The sequence below is a fragment of the Parastagonospora nodorum genome, assembly GCF_000146915.1.
Source record: "Parastagonospora nodorum SN15 chromosome Unknown scaffold_37, whole genome shotgun sequence".
NCBI classification, from domain to species: domain Eukaryota; kingdom Fungi; phylum Ascomycota; class Dothideomycetes; order Pleosporales; family Phaeosphaeriaceae; genus Parastagonospora; species Parastagonospora nodorum.
Window position 1 is genome coordinate 216,446 of NW_001884585.1, and position 17,562 is coordinate 234,007.

Here is a 17,562-nt window from a genome sequence, read left to right on the forward strand (position 1 = left end):
CATGATTGAGGACGCAATTGAAGCCAATGCTGTGTACGGCTTCAGGCTATCAGATAGCCCTATTTACTTCCTGTCGTAGTTGAAAACCTGGAGTGAATGCGACGCATTCCTCACAGAGCTTTTCTTTGGGAGTTCAATGATATGACATACCTTCGTTATTCCATGACCACTCGCTGATCGAGGTAGAGTTTGAATCAGCATTGATGTAGCAGGGCCCGTTTTCACGTAGTAGGCCGACCATGCTACTGCTCCCAGGACCGCCATTCATCCAGATGCTGAGCGGGGCATTGGCGGGATCTTTCCTCGACTCGAAGAACCAGAAGAATGTGTTGATCTCATATGTCTGATTTTGGACGCCGAGATCTGCTAACGCTCCGGCTGGGAGATGAACGTAGCCTGAGTAGCTTCGCACGCCATCGGTCGTTTCGCAAAGGTCATTCTGAGCAAGCGTAAGTGGTGGGGAAATATGGAGGTCATTGGATGCCATGCATACCTCCTTGTAGGAAATCCGAACGCCCTCTTCAAGTTTCGACTCTAGTACGGTAACACCCTCGGGTTTAGGAGGAAATTGAGCGGCAACGAGTTTTGCTAATTCCCCAGCCACGCCCAGAGACAGCAGTTTTTTCAAAAGCATCATGTCCTAAACTAAGGGCCGCGACCTAAAAACATGCTATCAATGCAGGTACCAGTGGCACCCTTTATAACCATTGCTCGCACCGGCAGAAACATAGTCTTGTCCAATACTTGTTCGGTAAACCGTGGGCTGGCAACGGGCAATGTCGTATTGAGCTTCCTTGTTCAGCCATAGCGTGAGTGCAGCCGCAGGAACGAGAGCTGAGGCAGCCAGTCAATGACGTCGATCCCTCTAAAAAGTGGTGATAGGAGCGGGGGAAATCTCACAGCCAAGGCTCTAGGAGAGCTTCCATGCTAAAGCTGCGCTTGGCACGCCTAATAAGCTTTGGACACCCGTAACCGTTGCGATATGCGTGTCAGCGAAAGATGTGGAAGAGGAAGGTGGGATGTCGCGATAAGAGCTCTGAGGCGCCCGAAATTGTTACCGAATACCAGCTTCATAACATTGCGAATGCATCTAAAAGTTCACCATGGTATAAGACTATGATGAATGCTAGAATCAAATGGATTACAGTAAGCAGAACAAGCATGGCACTTGGCGGGTACAAGAACGACGCAGCCCGCCTAGGTCACTTGTGGTCAGGCGTGCCTTCTAAAGTTGATGCCTTCTGACCTCGGATTGTGCGCAACAATAGCTTCACATCTTTGCAAGAACAGTTTCGCTCTATTGGAACTCAGTCACAAGAACACCGCTGCCCTCACCCTAATACAAATGGCGTCTCTATCAGCCCTCCCGACTGAGCTGTTGAGCCAGATCACCCGGCACCTTGTTACACCAAAATACGGCTTCGAGGATAACGGAATTTGTAGTCTACGTCTCACCTGTCGCGCTCTGTGTTTGAAGACGCAATATGAATTCGGAAAAGCAGCATTCTCAACCCTCAGGCTCGACCTGCACGCAAAGCCGCTGCAGCTGTTGCTCAACATCAGCAAGAGACCTGCGTTTGGAGAAGGAGTCAAACAGCTCGTGTTCGCGCAACTAGGAGACGAGCGTATCGCCTTTCCCAGCGTGGAAGACGACGAATTGGATACGTTGAAAGAGCAGGTACTCTTCATGTTGAGTCGGGTATTTACAGAAGCCTTGCCCGGCTTGCCAAACCTGCAAGAGGTTGTGATCATCACTCCATTCGCCGCGCGATTCCGAAGATACGATGTTATCCAAGGGTCTTCTTTCATGGACACATCCGTTTGGAAGGAAGATTACGATGTCACGGTGAACGTACTTCACATGTTGATTGCCCAGGCGGTGGGCGGTGCAGGCATACGAACTATGAGAACTAGGAGGTTTCGTCACTACACCGCAGCCAGCCTCGTACCGATGGGCAGTCACAGAGCGCCGCGATAACAGGGTCGATCATGCTAGAAGCTCCACGAGCGATGAATTTCATCAAGATGAGTGTGATGCAGGAACGGTTTCATGACAGATAAAATTGCTTGTAGGCCTTCTTCAACAAAGACAGAGTTGGACGCGTTCCACGTATGAATCAAGATCGAATGTGACATCAATGTCGGGAAAAAAGTGAGACCACCCATGAGACATGCAGAGACTTGTACGCCACAGAACGCCAGAAGCAGTGCACCACGCCGTAAAAGTCGTATCAAACACACAGCCGAAGCTCGCTCGATCCAACAGTAAAGAGTTACTGAATAGTCTCCAACATAACCGTGCACAACCTACGAGCGACAAGAAAACGAGAAAATGGGTATCTGGTGGTGAAGGTGCGGTGTTGGAGGCTCAAACCGGAGCTCCCCAGGCGGCGCGTAACCGGCGGGCGAGTTGTATGTCCTTTTGCTGGATGGTGACGCGCTTGGCGTGGATGGCGCACAGATTCGCATCGTGGAAGAGGTTGACGAGGAAGGCCTCAGTGGCCTCCTGCAGTGCCTGGATAGCCTGGCTTTGCCATCTCGTGGGACCGGTCTCGGTGGTGACGGTTTGGGCGATTTCACGGACCTTGGAACGTTAGCGCGAGGTACATGGAGATGATTGCTGGTACGTACAAGTCGCTGGAAAGGCGTCCTGAGGAGGAGGAGGTCGGTTGACTTTTGGTAGCGGCGGATTTCGCGCAATGCGACGGTGCCTGGCTTGTAGCGCTTCTTCGCACGATCAGGTGCAGGCCCTGCTTGGCCAACTGTGATGCAAGTCAGCACATGTGCGCGCACCACGGCTGGTCCTTTTTGGGGAACGTACGTCTCTTCCCCGACTCTCTGCGCCCGCCAGCGCCAACAGCACCACCACCACCACCACGCGATCCTGTGCTTGCTCTTCCTCCGCGCGAAGGACGCGCCTTGTTGCGCCTGTCGGGTGTCTTTGGCGCCATTCCGATGAAAGCTCTCTCGGGGGATGCCAATTGGAGGGATGTGATGGTCGGTGTTTGCTAGGAGAAGAACTGGTGGTCCTGGTGGACTGCCTGGCGTCCGGGGTTTGCCGCGGCGCGTGTTCAGCACGAAAAGTCGCGTCAACAGTGAGGTATCGCGTCGCAACGGAGCAGTCTGGCGAGAGACGGCGGCTGTTCAAGAATATGGGCGCGGAACGGTCAAAAACAGGTGCAAGAGCGCATGCGGGTGAATGGCATGGGCCCTTTGTTGTGAAGGGGCTTCCGCATTGCCTTATTCGAGTGGCTAGCAAAAGGCTGGGAACGCGAAGTGGCGCTCGGACCTTATCCGTGGTGCTGAAGCTGGTGGGGAAGGTGCTGATTAGATTGCGGTTAGCGCGACTTGGCAGAGTTACGTCGCCAGATGCCACCCGCGACCGTCTCTCCCGGACCTGACTGGTGACGACGTGGAGCTGACCAAATCTCCACCTGGCCTTTTTTTGCTGGCAAAACACACACCATCGCAAGCTTACACGCTCAGCGACCAGCGACCGCATTGCTGCTGCCGACTGAACATGGCAAACGTTCTTGGAGGCGGGGATGGCATGATGGGCGGCTTCCCACTAGAGCAGTGGTTCTACGAGATGCCTGTGTGCACGAGATGGTGGATGACGGCAGCGCTGAGCGCGAGTGTGCTGGTCCAGTGCCGTATCCTCTCGCCGTTCCAGCTCTTCTACAGCGTCCGCACTGTCTTCTTCAAAAGCCAGGTAAGCCCTCCGCTGTCCGGCTGTCCCGCTGTCCCGCTGTCATGGTACGAAGCGCAAACTCACACCATCACAATAGTATTGGCGACTGGTCACCACCTTCTTCTATTTCGGACCGCTAAGTCTCGACCTGCTCTATCACATCTTCTTCCTCCAGCGCTACTCGCGCCTTCTCGAGGAGTCGTCCGGACGCTCGCCAGCCCACTTCTCGTGGCTGCTTACTTTCGCTTCCACGCTTCTCCTCTGCATAGCGCCCATGTTCTCCATGGCCTTCCTCGGCTCGGCCCTCAGTAGCACTCTCATATACATCTGGAGCAGGAAGAACCCAGACACGCTGCTCAGTTTCCTTGGGCTGCTGGTGTTCAAGGCTCCTTACCTACCGTGGGTGCTTCTGTGCTTCTCGCTCATCATGCACGGCACGGTGCCCAAGGACGAGATGTGCGGCATAGTAGTCGGCCACAGTACGTTGACCGAACATTGCATGTCGACTTTTGGCTAACATGTCCAGTCTGGTACTACTTCAACGATATCTACCCCCCACTGCACGAGGGTCACAGCCCGCTTGACCCCCCGTCATGGTGGATTCGCTTGATTGAAGGCCGCCCAGTGCCTGTTGAAGAGGTGACGGAAGAGACGGAAGCTACCGAGCATGACAATCTCGACGTGCCTGTAGACGTCGCGCCTGTACAATGAAAATATAAGCGCACTTGCATTTCTGGAGTTTGGCGAACACTCACGATTTAGAGATACCCGGTTGCACTGATGGATGTTCATCAGTGAGACATGAGCGATTTATATAGACTTGGGAGTGGTCTGCTACATTCAAGGAACATAGTCGTCTTCCTGTCACCCTGCCAAGTATTTGCACGTATTTGAGGCTTCTAGAGCGGCAACCCAAAGTTGCAGCTTGCTGCAGATAGATATAGGTCAGCAACGTGCCTTGGCCATCGCTCCTCATTGGGATCCAATGACATGTACGATGATCTTCCCGCATCGTGTGACATGCGCTAAGCATCTTACGTAGAACCGCCGCATCTGTCTTCCTTCTCCGGTCCCAGACACCTGGCTTAGATTTGTGGCTCAAGATCCGTCCAATCATCACTCCGCCGTGCCTGCCACTCCGCAGATATGCTAGGCTGAAACGGGAAGGCGCCTCTTTTGGGCTTAGCAAACTACGCCCACCTACCTATCATCGCCTCAAGCTTTGCACGAAGCATTGTGGCAAGGGACGGACTTGGCCGAGCCTTGAACGTTTGACAGACTAAGCAAGCGACGACATGTATTTATGGTTCGACGACCCTGACCTTTCTGTATAGCTGACTACCTCTCTACATCACCCACAATGGCATCTCTCAAGACATTCCTTCCACTGCTTGTAGCCCTTCCAGCTGCTAATGCATGGGGCTCGCTCGGCCATACCACCGTTGCGTATATTGCTCAAAACTTCGTCAGCGGTAAGACCACGAAATTTGCTCAGCGGTTGCTGAACGACACCTCGGGAGCCTACCTTGCCAACGTCGCAACTTGGGCGGATAGCTACCGCTCGACGCCTGAAGGAGCATTCTCTGGTGTTCTCCATTACATCGATGCCCTCGACAATCCACCGGAGAGTTGCAACATCGACTATGCTAGAGACTGTCCAGAGGAAGGTTGCATCATTTCCGCCCTCGCAAACTACTCAAGTCGTGCCGTCGAGAGCAACATCAGTGTCATCGAGCAGCAAAAGGCCCTAAAGTGGGTTATCCACTTCGTTGGCGATGTCCATCAACCGCTGCACGTGGAGAACATTGCGGTCGGAGGAAACCTCATCAACGTCACTTTCAACGGTGCCAGAACAAATCTTCATTCCATTTGGGACACTGCGATTCCTCAGAAGTCTGTCGGTAACTTTTCTCAAGCTACTGCGCTGAGCTGGGCCAAGAACCTCACCTCGGAGATCAAGCACGGACAATATAAGAAGGAGTCAAAGTCCTGGATCAAGGGTATCGATACAAAAGACGCCGTCGACACCACGTTAATCTGGGCGCGAGACGCAAATAAATATGTGTGCTCTACGGTTCTTCCCAACGGCCCAGACGCGGTATTCGGCAAGGAGCTTTCTGGAGCGTACTATGAGACCGCTATACCAGTTGTGACCAAGCAGATCGCAAAGGCTGGATACAGGCTAGCAGCCTGGTTGGACGCAATTGTCGAGAATGCGGAGAAGCATGGGCATGGCAACGGCCACGGCAAGGACGACAAATATTCCAAGAGGGAAGATGCCAAGCTCGAGCCGTGGATGGAGGCTGCCAGGCAAGCGAGGAGGGATTTTGGGGGTGATTGCGGTTGCGACGCTGAGGACCATGCGCATTGAAGCGGAGGTCTGGTTGAAAGGAATCTGCATGCATGGCGAGAGGCGTTGAGGTTACGGGGTATTGCATCGACTGGTGTGCATGTTCTATATACGAAATGACCAGACGTATTTATGAAAGAATATCGCCGCATGTGACGGGAAGCTAGGTGCCGGACCTTCGTCGATGCCTCTTCTGCCCTTACCTACCAGCATTACTGTATCGACAGATTGGACATGACTTTCATGTCTGTCTCGTGCATTTTACGACCTAGGCAACGCAATAGGCTCTTCTTGTTGTTCACCGTTCAGTGTCTTCCCTGCATGCCCCACAACATACATTCATAGCTGACTGGCTTGATCGGAAAGGCAGTTAATTGTTGCATACATCAGATGCTGTACACTGTGCAGACTTGCAGTAGAGGACACCAAGAGCCGGCAATATCCCTGTCCGCCTTTTCCCAACAAGAGGAGGTAAAGTAGTACCCTGTGTATATTCAAAGATCTCTAAAGAATCAGATGAAGAATCTCATGTTTGCGTATATATCCAGGCTCTGCCAACAGACCTCCCCAATGTTTATGCTAACCTCATGTTCACTGATATGTTCTTTGCAGCCACTCGGCTCGTTATCCAGTTCTCCCGAAAACCGCTCATCTACACCTGTCGTGTAACCTCGGGCAATCTAGATGCAGACGCAACGTTCCAAACAGGCCAAATCAGCCGGATATACCTACGCCAAAGCGTTCAAACCAAGACGGTGAATACATGGGGTCATGCAAGCCCTCAGCGGGATCGGTAGCAATTGCCAGTGTACATGCGACGTACATTGACCGACTCCATAGACGAATACGACGATTCTTGGGCTAAAAGGTTCGTGCCAGACCCCGACAGCCCTGGGCAATATGACGATATAAGCCCGCATATGCGATCAATCCTCATGTTATGCATGCATGCTTCCCCTCGAAAAAAAGGCAGCGTAAAAGCAAAGTTAGTTCACAAGGTCGTCAAGCGACAACGGTCATCCTCGAACTGAAATCTGTCAGCCATGGCACCTCTTCTTACATTCGCCTACTTGGCTTTCCTTATGAGCACACCGGTACTTGCTTTTGCGTCTATAGATAATGCGACTTTCGAATACATCGTTGTCGGTTCGGGACCGGGCGGTGGACCAATCGCTTCCAACCTAGCTCGAGCAGGACATTCAGTACTACTTCTCGAAGCAGGGTACGTAGAATACATATACTTTGATGTGCACGAACGACGCTAAAATTAATCACCGCAGTGACGATCAAACCGAGAATCTAAACGTGTCCCAATGGGTCAATTTTAATGCTGCTGGTAACGATCCAGCGACGCGATGGTGTGTGCTGCCTTACTTCGCTACATCGAAAGTCGATGTCTGAAACTCTAAAGCTCACCTAAACAGGGACTTCTTTGTGAAACACTCTGACGATGAAGCTCGAGAAGCGAGATACCTCCATAGGACGTGGCGCAAGCCCGACGGTGGATTTTACGTTGGCATTGATCCACCGGAGGGCGCGAAAGCGGAAGGCATTGTATGAGATCCACGATGATCCAAGGAATGTGATACTGACACCGATAGTACTACCCTCGTGCTGGGACTCTTGGTGGCTGCGCTATGCACAATGGATGTAAGCTGGCTCGAGCTGTTACTATGTATCCGACTCCTGATTTAGACCAGGCTTGACGATGCTCCCCAACGATGCCGACTTTGACGAGATCGCTGAACTTACTGGCGACAACTCGTGGTCTCACGAAAACATGAGGAAGTATCTCGTTCGCCTCGAGAGAGCGCATTACAATAGCACTTCGGAGCATGGCCACGATGGCTGGCTTGACATGACTATGCTCGACCCTGGCTATATCACAAGCGCAGATGCACAGCAGCTCAGTCAACTCGCGGCTGAAGCTGCTGGGTACAAGGTTTCGGATACCTCTGGCCTCTTGCAACGCGATATGAACGGCGACCAGCCGAACCGCGATAATCTCGTTGGGCCTTTTGGCGGTGTCAGCCATGTCACTCCTGGCGGGCGTCGCTCATCACCCGGGTATTATGCGCGGGATACGGCGAAAGATGGTAGATACCCACTAACTATCTCTCTTGACACTCTTGCGACCAAGATCATCTTCGATAGGTTTGGAAAGAAGCCGAAGGCAGTCGGAATGGAGTATGTTCAGGGGAAGAGCATGTACAGCGCTGATCCTCGGTACAACGCAGCCGCCAAAGGTGTTGCTGGCAAAGCCTTCGCCTCCAAGGAGGTTATCATATCCGGTGGTGCTTTCAACAGCCCTCAATTGCTGCTCTTGTCTGGAATCGGCCCAGCAGAACAACTCAAGAAGTTTAACATACCCGTCATTGTCGACAGTCCAGGCGTCGGCCGCTCTCTAGCAGACAACTACGAAGCCGGTATTCTCTCTCTCGGCAAGCGCGCCGTCACAGGGATGTCGGAGATCTTCCCAAACTTCTGGAAAACTTCGCAGGGCACTATCCGCGATATCTACATGTGGTGCGGGTCCTTTGCGTTTGAAGGATTCTGGCCCGGCTTCCCTAATCGTCCTCCTTTCTTCAATGAGACATATGGACCCAACCAGTACGACTGCTCCCTTGTGCACATGAACCCGCGCTCCCAGGCTGGTGTTGTTGAACTTCGATCTGCAGATCCCAGGGACGTGCCAAACATCAACACGCACTTCTTCGATGACGGCGCTGAAAAGGATCTACAAGCCATCTACGAGGGTGTCGAGTGGGTGCGTTCCTGGCTCTCCAAGGTCAATTCCTCTGATCCGGCGTCTCTTGCGCCCTTCCAGGAGCTGCATCCGTGTGAAGGGGAGATTGGCAAGCAAAATTGCACTATTGAGAGCCAGAAGACCTATCTCAAAGAGCAGGCATACAGCCATCACGCAACTAGTAGCGCGCGGATCGGAGGCAATGGTGATAAGCTGGCGGTGTTGGACAGTAAATTTCGAGTACGGGGTGTAGATAGGTTGAGGGTCGTGGATGCTAGCAGTTGGCCAAAGGTGCCCGGTGGCTTTCCCGTACTGCCAACCATGATGCTGTCTGAAAAGGCTACGGATGATGTGCTTGCGGAAGAGTATTGAACCGAAAGGTGCTGTAATGGTTGGGCGGGCTATGCTCGGATCCTGAGCTTTCCAACTGTAGCTAAGGCTGTAGAACTTCAAGACTTTTTCCAGTTCTACAAATACGCTGCCTAGTTCTTGAGTGCATTCAGGCTCGTATATGATATGGTAGCTAGTCTCTTTGAGCGTAGCCAGAGCGCGTTGCAGCATCTCGTGGGGCCACGATAACATTTGCGTCTATGCTGAGCCGGGAACCTGTGTTGCGCGTGGCCAAGTAGTGGTTGCTATGAGAACTTACAATTCATATTACTAATCAGATGCTCCTACCCAAGGTCGGCCATCGTGTGTCGACCGATTCTCCACGTCAGACGTTACTGATACCGTATTTGTCTGCATGATGCCACTGTGTTCGATAACTATACGCGGTACGCTCTTCTCCAATCCGTGCTCCTCGTCCCTCAAGATGCTTCTTTGGCTTGACGTATCCTCGATGCTGTCTTCTACTGGCTCCAAGGTGGTCCAGCCGCCTTCTCTGCCTTTGCCCATGCTCTGTATCGTAGCAGTGTGACTGCGACTAAGGTTCGACAAGGGAACCGTCCTGGCGTTTGAGCGGCCGCCATTGGATTTGCTGTGAGACTGGTTGTAGGACGACACTGCTTCCTTGAAGAAGACGCGGAGGACGGGAATGGAGGCGGCAATGATTGCGGTTGCGGTCTCAACTACGGTCCAGATTGTGACGTCTTTGCCGTGGTAGTAGAAGTCTTGCTGGCGCAGTTGTAGTAGATAGACACCTTTGATAATAGCACAGGCACCAGCACTATCGTAGTCAGCGTCTAGTTCGAAGAGCATGCCAGTGCCCAACTCTACTCACAGGACTCCCATGCTCATGGCAATTCCCACACCAAGCTTTTCCCGCGTCTTCAATTGTAGACCCCAAATCAGTTTCCACGGTAGAAGGGCCAGGTAAAAATCGGCCAATGTACACCAAGCAGCGTTGAAGATGCCATAGTTGATGGTAATATATGCGGGCCAGCAGACTCCTTTCACTGAAGCGTCCCATGCCTTCGCAGAAGGGCTGCATTGAATCCAGTTGAGTAATGCAGACGGAATCATAATGATGAAGAGAGTGACGATGCAGAACCAAACGGACCACCGAATTTTCCCAGACGTGAGGCGAAGGAGGGTGATGCCAAACGAGATTTTAGAAAGGGTCGACGCGAAGCAGGAGATCGAGGCAACGACTGAGCTTCCAAGGGCGATCGTTGCTAGGTTTTCCTGTGGTATATCCTTTGTGAATTTGCCAAACCCCATCAGCTGCCCAACCTGGGTCACGACAGCTTCAGCAAACAGAATGACCTTGATGCTGTCAGTTTTGCCTGAATGTATGCAACAGGCTGTCGTACCCATGACAAGATGAGGATGTGATCGTCCCACCACAGCCCTTGCCTCCGACTCAGCTTTGCGTATAACCTGAGCCCTAGGAAAGCACCGCAGAACATTGTCACGAACCAAGTGACACCAACTATAAGCGGTCCGTTGTCCGGTACACCCATGATGACGAGGAGCACAGCTCAGCGCAAACCAGAAATAATATGGTTCATCCAAGACAGATCAGGAAAGCGAACGAAAGTAAGACTGGGGGTTCGTGGGGAATAAGAACCGTGTAGCAATCTCCCCGAACAGCGCCACGAGCGTGGACTTGTGGTTCCTTGACGACATGCTTATGGTTTCGGCCCTGCTGGGCTCTTTCACACTAGTCTCCCAGATTGATGAGGCAAGGGGAAAGGCGGCAGGAAACACCATGCATGCCGGTGGCGCGTTGGGTACGCGCGGAAAGTGGAGAGAGCCAATCGCGTACAGACATTGGCCAGGACGAGATTGGCCTTACCGGCGAAGCTGAGTAGACCGGGAGCTGGTGTTCCATGCCATGGCTTCGGAGCGTCTCTGGCATGTGGCGCGTTCAGCCGACTAATACGAATAAGGTAACTGCAGCGCATGCTGATTGACTGCCACGTTTTTTTCGACTCGGAAGGTGTCTTGTCAGACGGATGTCGCCGTCCATTCAACGACACGGGCTGCATGTCGGACGTTCCGGCTAGGCGAATGGAAGATGTGCGCGCAATGTGTGTCGAACGGACGAGGCAATCCCTGCGATCGCCACACGGAAGGTCCGATTGTCGATCTCGTGTCGAGGCGACAGATCCTGAGCCAGGGTCGAGTAGATCCTGGGGTTTATCTATTCATTTATAGATACGGTGCAGACCTCCACGTTGTTAAGAATGCCATACCTTGCGACAGAAGAAGCGCAATCTCGACAATAGTTCTCTCTGTCTTCTTGCGTCACCATATTTGCATCGACCTGATATCCTTCCAGGCTATTCTCGTCCGCACTAAATGCTAGTGCCATCGTTTTTAAGTTTGGGCGCACCGGAACGTTCTTGCCAGATTGGGAGCAGAAGCCAGATCAGTAGCGTACCACATCTTCGCGCTTTCGCAGCTTGATAACCCGACCATTTTCTACCGCTTCGCATAACTAGGGCTTGAAATTGCTCAAAGGGTGCTTTCAACATGTTCGATCTGCCTAGAAAGTGGCGACCACCTGCAGGGTTAGCTTATTCGCAGAAGCTGATGGTAGGTCCCGGCGAGTTCCGTCTGTTAGCTGTGGGAGTAGTCTCGGAGCACACGATTCATACTTCTACCAGTCGAGGCGCAAACGGTCTGATCTACCCGATACACGCGGCGTTGGGCGTCAGGAAGCAATCCACTGAAGTGGATGATAGTGCATGGCTGACCGGCAGATAGATCGGTAGATCCCACGTGCACGCTTAAATGCTTAGATCAGGAGTACCAGCCACAGCCTCGCAAAGCTCTAGGGGCGCCTCTATTGTGTAATGCTGAATACACACGCACCAGGCGCCGGCAAAATTCCCTGCTTGCCCTTTCTAAACAGGAAGAGGCGATGAGGTAGCCTGTGCATTTTTAAAGATTTCTAATAGAGTTAGGTAGAGTATTTTAGAGCTGCTTGTACATCAGGCCCTCCTAAGGTTATAATAAGTATATCTCTAAAGACCATTAGCTTATATCCCGTAGGTGCAGAGCAGGCACGGGTTTTGCCGCCGCCTGGTGCACGCGTCTTTTGTGTCGAATCTTGGAAGCTATATAGGGCTTTCAGTCTTCTGCACGCATCACTTTCACCTTCTGTGATATGCTTCACAAAGACCTAATCAGAAACCATGATAAAATGATTCGTTGCCCTTCAGATGTACAGTCTCCTTGAACTAGCACCTGTTAACCACACATTACCAACACGCTTATATATCTTTACGGTATTTTGAAAATCCCCCCAAAAAATCCTACAAGGGTGTGAAGCAGTTTAGGTTTCTCATAACCTCAGGCTCCCTCGCACCTCACTGCCAGACAAGAAGAAAGTGGCACCTCTTACTTCTTTTGGAACTGCTTCAATTTCTCCTGAACAGCTTTCTTGACATCAAAGCCTATGCTGCCCCTTCTCCTGCGCTCCTCAATTTCTGCTTTCACCTCGCGCACAATCTCATCGATTTCGGCCTCTGGGTCGTCTGCAATGCCATGAAGGGGCATCTTACGGCTAGCCACACTGTCCTGCGAGGTAGTCCGTGCAAGCTTTTCTCGCTTGATCTCCTCCCTGGCCGCCTTCTCGATTGCGGAATCGTCGACGGCTCCGGTAGATGCTGGCGGCGCACGCGCAGCTTGCATTTGCACTAGCTGTTTTCGTAATGGCAAGTTGCGGGAGAAAACAGCGAAAGACGCGGCGACGCTGAGGAGAGTGTAGAAGTAGACGCGTGACCATACCTTGAAGGTATCGGAAAACCCAAGCAAGATGAAAGGCGCGACAGTATAGGCGAAAATTACTTGGGTGATGACGGTAGTGATGATATCGTATGCCTTCTTGCTAGGAAGAGGATTCTTGCCATCAGGTGTGAGAAACAGAGGACGGATCAACCGTCGACCATCTAGATGCTGTATTAGCAGGTATTTAGCGAAGTATGATGAACAATAAGACTCACTCTTTGCGACAGTTTGCACCAGGGCGGCGAGCACAAAAGTCAAGTAATAGCCTGGGTAGAAACCGTGCCAGAACGCGCTGGTGACAAAGGTGGCCAGAGTGGCACGGAAACCAGGCTTCTTACCCTTGGGTGTCACTCGAAGATACATGTAGTTCCTCAGCCAATGGTTAGTATTGATGTTCCAGAAGCCGAGATAGGCACGAGCGTTCTGCGCCGTCTCAATTTCCCAAGGCTTGATATTGGTGAGTCGATCCCATTTGGCACGATTGGTGGCTGGGTCAAGGCCATTGTACCCAATGCCGCAAAGGACGCAAGCACCTTCGGAGAGACTCCAGACACCGTAATACTTCATTCGAGTGGTTAATCCGAGCATGTAAAGCTGCCACACTCTGCGGAGGAAGCTGTATTTCATGTAGTCGTCGCCCAAGTAAAAAGAGGGAGGGTAATAGGCGGAGAGCTTCAGGAAAGCAAGTATCCAGAGTGTACCGCACGCACCCTTAATGGCAGCTGGAATGCCACTACGTGGTATTTTTCGCTTCTTACGCGTTGGAGGAGCATTGGCGGGGTCGGTTCCTGGCGGCAGGGTGAACATGGTAGTTGTGATATAATCACTGTAGTCGCAATAATCAAATGCGGGACCGGCCATCATGGCTGGGAAGAAGAAGACATAGCCAGCATAGTCGAGCAGGTTGGGCATGGTCCTGATGGCGTGCTCTTTCTGGAAGTCGGAAAGCTCAGAATCCGGAAGGCGGCCGTCTTGAACATTCCAGCAAAAAGCTGTGAGTTTCATGACAAGCACCATCTGGGCCCCTGTGATGTCCACGCGAGAGGCATCATTGACGGACTGTCGGATGATGTGGTTGAGAGACATGTGTCCCATGAGGAAAACAAAGCCAATCCACGGCATATAGGGAGATTTGACCCTGGAGGCGATGAGATATGCACCACCGGCGCTGATGATGAAGGTCCGGAGGCCATCCCACATATCGAAGAGGCCGACGAGATAAAACATGGAGACTGCAATGATGAAGACATTCTTCTTCCATGGCTCCTTGTCCGGTATGCGCTTGAGAACAGCGGCCAAGGGGTAGGAGATGTAGAAGGTGGTGACAAGCTTGACTGGCGACATCAACAACTGCTGCTTGCATGGCGCCCAAATTCACTCACGCTCATCTGCCGACACTCCCAGGGAGGCGCCGACATGGTCGAAAGCTACCAGCGACCATCAGCACAGGCAGCATGTCTTGGGAAGACTTGCACTTACGAGCATTAATGTATGGCAACATTTTCACAAGCCGAGGCAGACTCCAGACAGCGATGGTGGGGTAAAGAGACGTATGCGGAGCAATGCAAGTGTTGCTATCTGGTCGCGTTGAGCATTTTCATGTGCTGGAGATGGCCAGATGACGGCTCAGCGTGCCTGGCGCGAGAAATGCGAAGCGTGTCCCTTGCCCGACCTGGCGACGGTCAGTGTGACGTCGGCGGGCAGCTCGTCAACGTGGACGCTAGCAGGGGTGGGCCTGCGGGCTGTGGTGCATGCTGCAGAGCTCCTCTGTCAGTGGAAGAAATTCCAACACCAGAAACACCAAAAACACCACGCGACCAGTCACGAGACGGCCGGAAACGAGGATGAGCGCGACGTACAATCTCGAGCCGAACCCGACGGCAAAGGTCCTCTTGCACACGACCACGGGCGACCTGGAGCTCGAGCTGTTCGCGAAGCAGACGCCCGTCACGTCGCGCAACTTCCTGCAGCTCTGTCTCGACGGCTACTACGACAACACCGTCTTCCACCGTCTGGTCAGGGGCTTCATCATCCAGGGCGGCGACCCTACAGGCACGGGGCAGGGCGGTGAGAGCAGCTACGATGGCGAGCCTTTTGCCGACGAGTTCCACAGCCGCCTCAAGTACACGAGAAGAGGGCTGCTGGGCATGGCCAACACGGGCAAGAAAGACGACAACGGCAGCCAGTTCTTCTTCACGCTTGCGGCGACGCCGGAGCTGCAGGAAAAGAACACCATGTTTGGGCGCATCGTTGGCGACACCATCTACAACCTGATGAAGATGGCCGAGACGGAGATCCGCGAGGGCACCGAGGACCAGCCACTGTATCCGACCAAGATCACCGGCACCGAGATCATCATAAACCCCTTCGAGGACATGGTCAGGCGCGCACGCGTGGCTGAACGGACAGAACCAGAGGAGAAGAAGGCCAAGAAGCCAAAGAGAAAGGCCGGCAAGAACGTGCTCAGCTTCGGTGCCGACGAGGACATGGACGCGCCACCTGTTGCGAAAAAAGCCAAATACAACACCAAGCTGGTCAGCGCGAGCGAGGACGCCCCAAAAGCATCCGCCCCGGCCCAAGAACGAGCGATACCAATCCGAAAACCCGCCCCCACACCCAAGTCCCCGTCACCATCTCCACCGCCAAAACCTACAACAGCCGCTGCATCGAAACCTCCCGCCCCCGCCCAGACACAAGCACCACCGCCGCGGGAACTGTCCCCAGAGTCGGAAAAGCGCTCCAAACTGGATCGCGTAAACGCACAGATTGCAGAGCTCAAGGCTTCGATGAAGCGGAACACAGGCATACAGAATGCAGAGCCCGCCAAGAAGAAGTCATTGTTGGAATCCATGGTTCCCACATCGACTACGCGCGGTCGCAAGCGAGGCACGGGCATGGCAGGCACAGCCCAAGAGCAGGCCACGTTAGACATACTCTCCAAGTTCAAGTCAAAGCTCGAGACAGCCGATCCAGTGGCAGCGCCGAGAGTGAAGTCACCTCCCCCTGCTGAGCCCGCAAGACCCACCACCGACACAGGTGGAAGCGGGCTTGCAGATGTCGAAGAAGCAGCGTGTGATCTGCATTTCATAGTAGGATGCCAGTCATGTACGGCTTGGGACAAGCAGGAAGAGGATGAATCAGACGACGATGCCGGGTGGATGGCACACTCCTTGAGCTTTGCCAAAGATAGATTAGGCAAGGACCTCGAGTGGAAGCGGAAGAATGAGGAGGACCTGCTTGTCATTGATCCTCTGGAGGAAGCCAAGAGACACAAGGCTGACATCAAGGGGAAGAGAGAATGGGATGACCCAAAAGGGAAGAAGAAACTGAAATCATAGCCCTTTCTAATATGAAAAGATGCTTCTGGGCCAGGTCTAGAGAAGCACTATAATGCCCACACACAATTGCCCTGCTTTGTTCACCGCCCTAATACCACATCTCAAGGTCAACGTAGTGTTCTCCAGGAGGCTCTCGGCCATGGGGAGTCCAACAACTGCAACTTTACACGGCCGCGTATACCTTCAGAAAGCGCTGAGCAGCGGAAATAGTACGTCACGGGTCATAGGTCTGGCGTAACCATGTGTGATCACGTCGCTGTACGGAACAGTCCAGGTGTGTGCTGTGCTCTGCTGTGCCGAGAGGTGAAAGACTCGCTCACCTTCACTATGACCCAACATTTCTCGCCGCCCCACCACCTATATCTCACACCGTCCGCTCTACTTCTGTGCTCCACCACGACACATCTTCGCTCAACTGCCAATCTCCAACAGCTTCTCACAGATCCACCCTTGACACTTCCTACTCCAAACACTACCATCTCAACATGCCCATCAACTGGCAGGAAAAGGCCGTCCAGGACCGCCTGCTCACCGCCGTCATCGCCTCCATCGACAAGATCAACGTCGCTGAAATCGCTCGCCTGTACGGCGGCGACATGACCTACAACGCGGCCGAGAACTACCTGCGCAAATTCCGCAAGGCGGCCAAGGAGATGAACGGCCATGTTGCTCCCACCGCGGCATCCAGCACCGTGAAGCCCAGGGCCAAGACGTCCGGTGCTAAACCTGCCAAAACCGGTGGGTACTTCCCGGATATCTTCACATGACTGACTTGCTGACTGATTTCCGGTAGGTGTCCAGAGCGGCCGCGTCACCAAGAAGGCTGCCCCAAAGGCAAAAGTCAAGGCTGAGGTGTTTGAAGATGACGTGGATGGCCCGAAGCTTGGAGACAATGGCAGCGACTTCGAGCAAGACATGGATGAGGAGGAGGAGGTTTGAGTAGCGATTACTGCACCTAGTGGGCTTCAAGTAGCGCTAGAACGAGCAGATGAAGCAAAATGAAACATGAGCCTGAATGTCTTCAGTGCGTTATGAATATTGACAGGTGTTTGCTCAATTTTTTGAACACATACAGCCTATCGTATCACCCAAGAGGAACTCGCACATGTAAACCTAGAAACCAGCGATGGCGTTTGAAATGTTTGCATTGCGATATCGTTCTAAGCTACACGCAATAAACTACATGCTGTTATGGTATCATTGAAAATCGCTCGTGCTCAGCTAAGAGAAAGGAATCGCCCATGAAAATGCGCCGGTA

The 17,562-nt window shown here is 52.9% G+C and overlaps 10 protein-coding genes across 10 annotated transcripts; 6 read left to right on the plus strand and 4 right to left on the minus strand.

Annotated features, from left to right (window-relative positions):
- Positions 1-999: 999 nt before the first annotated feature.
- Positions 1,000-1,978, plus strand: SNOG_15369 (hypothetical protein; the record flags this gene model as incomplete). The annotated part of the gene is made up of 3 exons (XM_001805467.1): positions 1,000-1,096; positions 1,131-1,146; positions 1,312-1,978. The coding sequence occupies 3 exons, from the start codon at positions 1,000-1,002 to the stop codon at positions 1,976-1,978; spliced, it is 780 nt and encodes a 259-aa protein (XP_001805519.1).
- A 390-nt stretch (positions 1,979-2,368) lies between these two features.
- SNOG_15370 (hypothetical protein) lies at positions 2,369-2,951 on the minus strand (the record flags this gene model as incomplete). Its single annotated transcript, XM_001805468.1, has 3 exons — positions 2,369-2,584; positions 2,632-2,798; positions 2,822-2,951. The coding sequence occupies 3 exons, from the start codon at positions 2,949-2,951 to the stop codon at positions 2,369-2,371; spliced, it is 513 nt and encodes a 170-aa protein (XP_001805520.1).
- Positions 2,952-3,520: 569 nt separating this feature from the next.
- On the plus strand, positions 3,521-4,553 carry SNOG_15371 (hypothetical protein; the record flags this gene model as incomplete). The annotated part of the gene is made up of 3 exons (XM_001805469.1): positions 3,521-3,712; positions 3,792-4,170; positions 4,218-4,553. The coding sequence occupies 3 exons, from the start codon at positions 3,521-3,523 to the stop codon at positions 4,400-4,402; spliced, it is 756 nt and encodes a 251-aa protein (XP_001805521.1). The 3' UTR covers positions 4,403-4,553.
- A 498-nt stretch (positions 4,554-5,051) lies between these two features.
- Positions 5,052-6,062, plus strand: SNOG_15372 (hypothetical protein; the record flags this gene model as incomplete). Its single annotated transcript, XM_001805470.1, has 1 exon — positions 5,052-6,062. The coding sequence occupies one exon, from the start codon at positions 5,052-5,054 to the stop codon at positions 6,060-6,062; it is 1,011 nt and encodes a 336-aa protein (XP_001805522.1).
- A 1,022-nt stretch (positions 6,063-7,084) lies between these two features.
- On the plus strand, positions 7,085-9,263 carry SNOG_15373 (hypothetical protein; the record flags this gene model as incomplete). Its single annotated transcript, XM_001805471.1, has 5 exons — positions 7,085-7,263; positions 7,322-7,399; positions 7,466-7,595; positions 7,643-7,691; positions 7,742-9,263. 5 exons carry the CDS (start codon positions 7,085-7,087, stop codon positions 9,157-9,159), a joined length of 1,854 nt encoding a protein of 617 aa, XP_001805523.1. The 3' UTR covers positions 9,160-9,263.
- Positions 9,264-9,447: 184 nt separating this feature from the next.
- SNOG_15374 (hypothetical protein) lies at positions 9,448-10,691 on the minus strand (the record flags this gene model as incomplete). The annotated part of the gene is made up of 3 exons (XM_001805472.1): positions 9,448-9,955; positions 10,010-10,494; positions 10,542-10,691. The coding sequence occupies 3 exons, from the start codon at positions 10,689-10,691 to the stop codon at positions 9,448-9,450; spliced, it is 1,143 nt and encodes a 380-aa protein (XP_001805524.1).
- Positions 10,692-10,886: 195 nt separating this feature from the next.
- On the minus strand, positions 10,887-11,545 carry SNOG_15375 (hypothetical protein; the record flags this gene model as incomplete). The annotated part of the gene is made up of 2 exons (XM_001805473.1): positions 10,887-11,374; positions 11,455-11,545. The coding sequence occupies 2 exons, from the start codon at positions 11,543-11,545 to the stop codon at positions 10,887-10,889; spliced, it is 579 nt and encodes a 192-aa protein (XP_001805525.1).
- A 1,031-nt stretch (positions 11,546-12,576) lies between these two features.
- On the minus strand, positions 12,577-14,310 carry SNOG_15376 (hypothetical protein; the record flags this gene model as incomplete). Its single annotated transcript, XM_001805474.1, has 2 exons — positions 12,577-13,127; positions 13,182-14,310. 2 exons carry the CDS (start codon positions 14,308-14,310, stop codon positions 12,577-12,579), a joined length of 1,680 nt encoding a protein of 559 aa, XP_001805526.1.
- A 500-nt stretch (positions 14,311-14,810) lies between these two features.
- Positions 14,811-16,304, plus strand: SNOG_15377 (hypothetical protein; the record flags this gene model as incomplete). Its single annotated transcript, XM_001805475.1, has 1 exon — positions 14,811-16,304. The coding sequence occupies one exon, from the start codon at positions 14,811-14,813 to the stop codon at positions 16,302-16,304; it is 1,494 nt and encodes a 497-aa protein (XP_001805527.1).
- A 485-nt stretch (positions 16,305-16,789) lies between these two features.
- SNOG_15378 (hypothetical protein) lies at positions 16,790-17,243 on the plus strand (the record flags this gene model as incomplete). The annotated part of the gene is made up of 2 exons (XM_001805476.1): positions 16,790-17,042; positions 17,098-17,243. 2 exons carry the CDS (start codon positions 16,790-16,792, stop codon positions 17,241-17,243), a joined length of 399 nt encoding a protein of 132 aa, XP_001805528.1.
- Between the last annotated feature and the right edge of the window lie 319 nt (positions 17,244-17,562).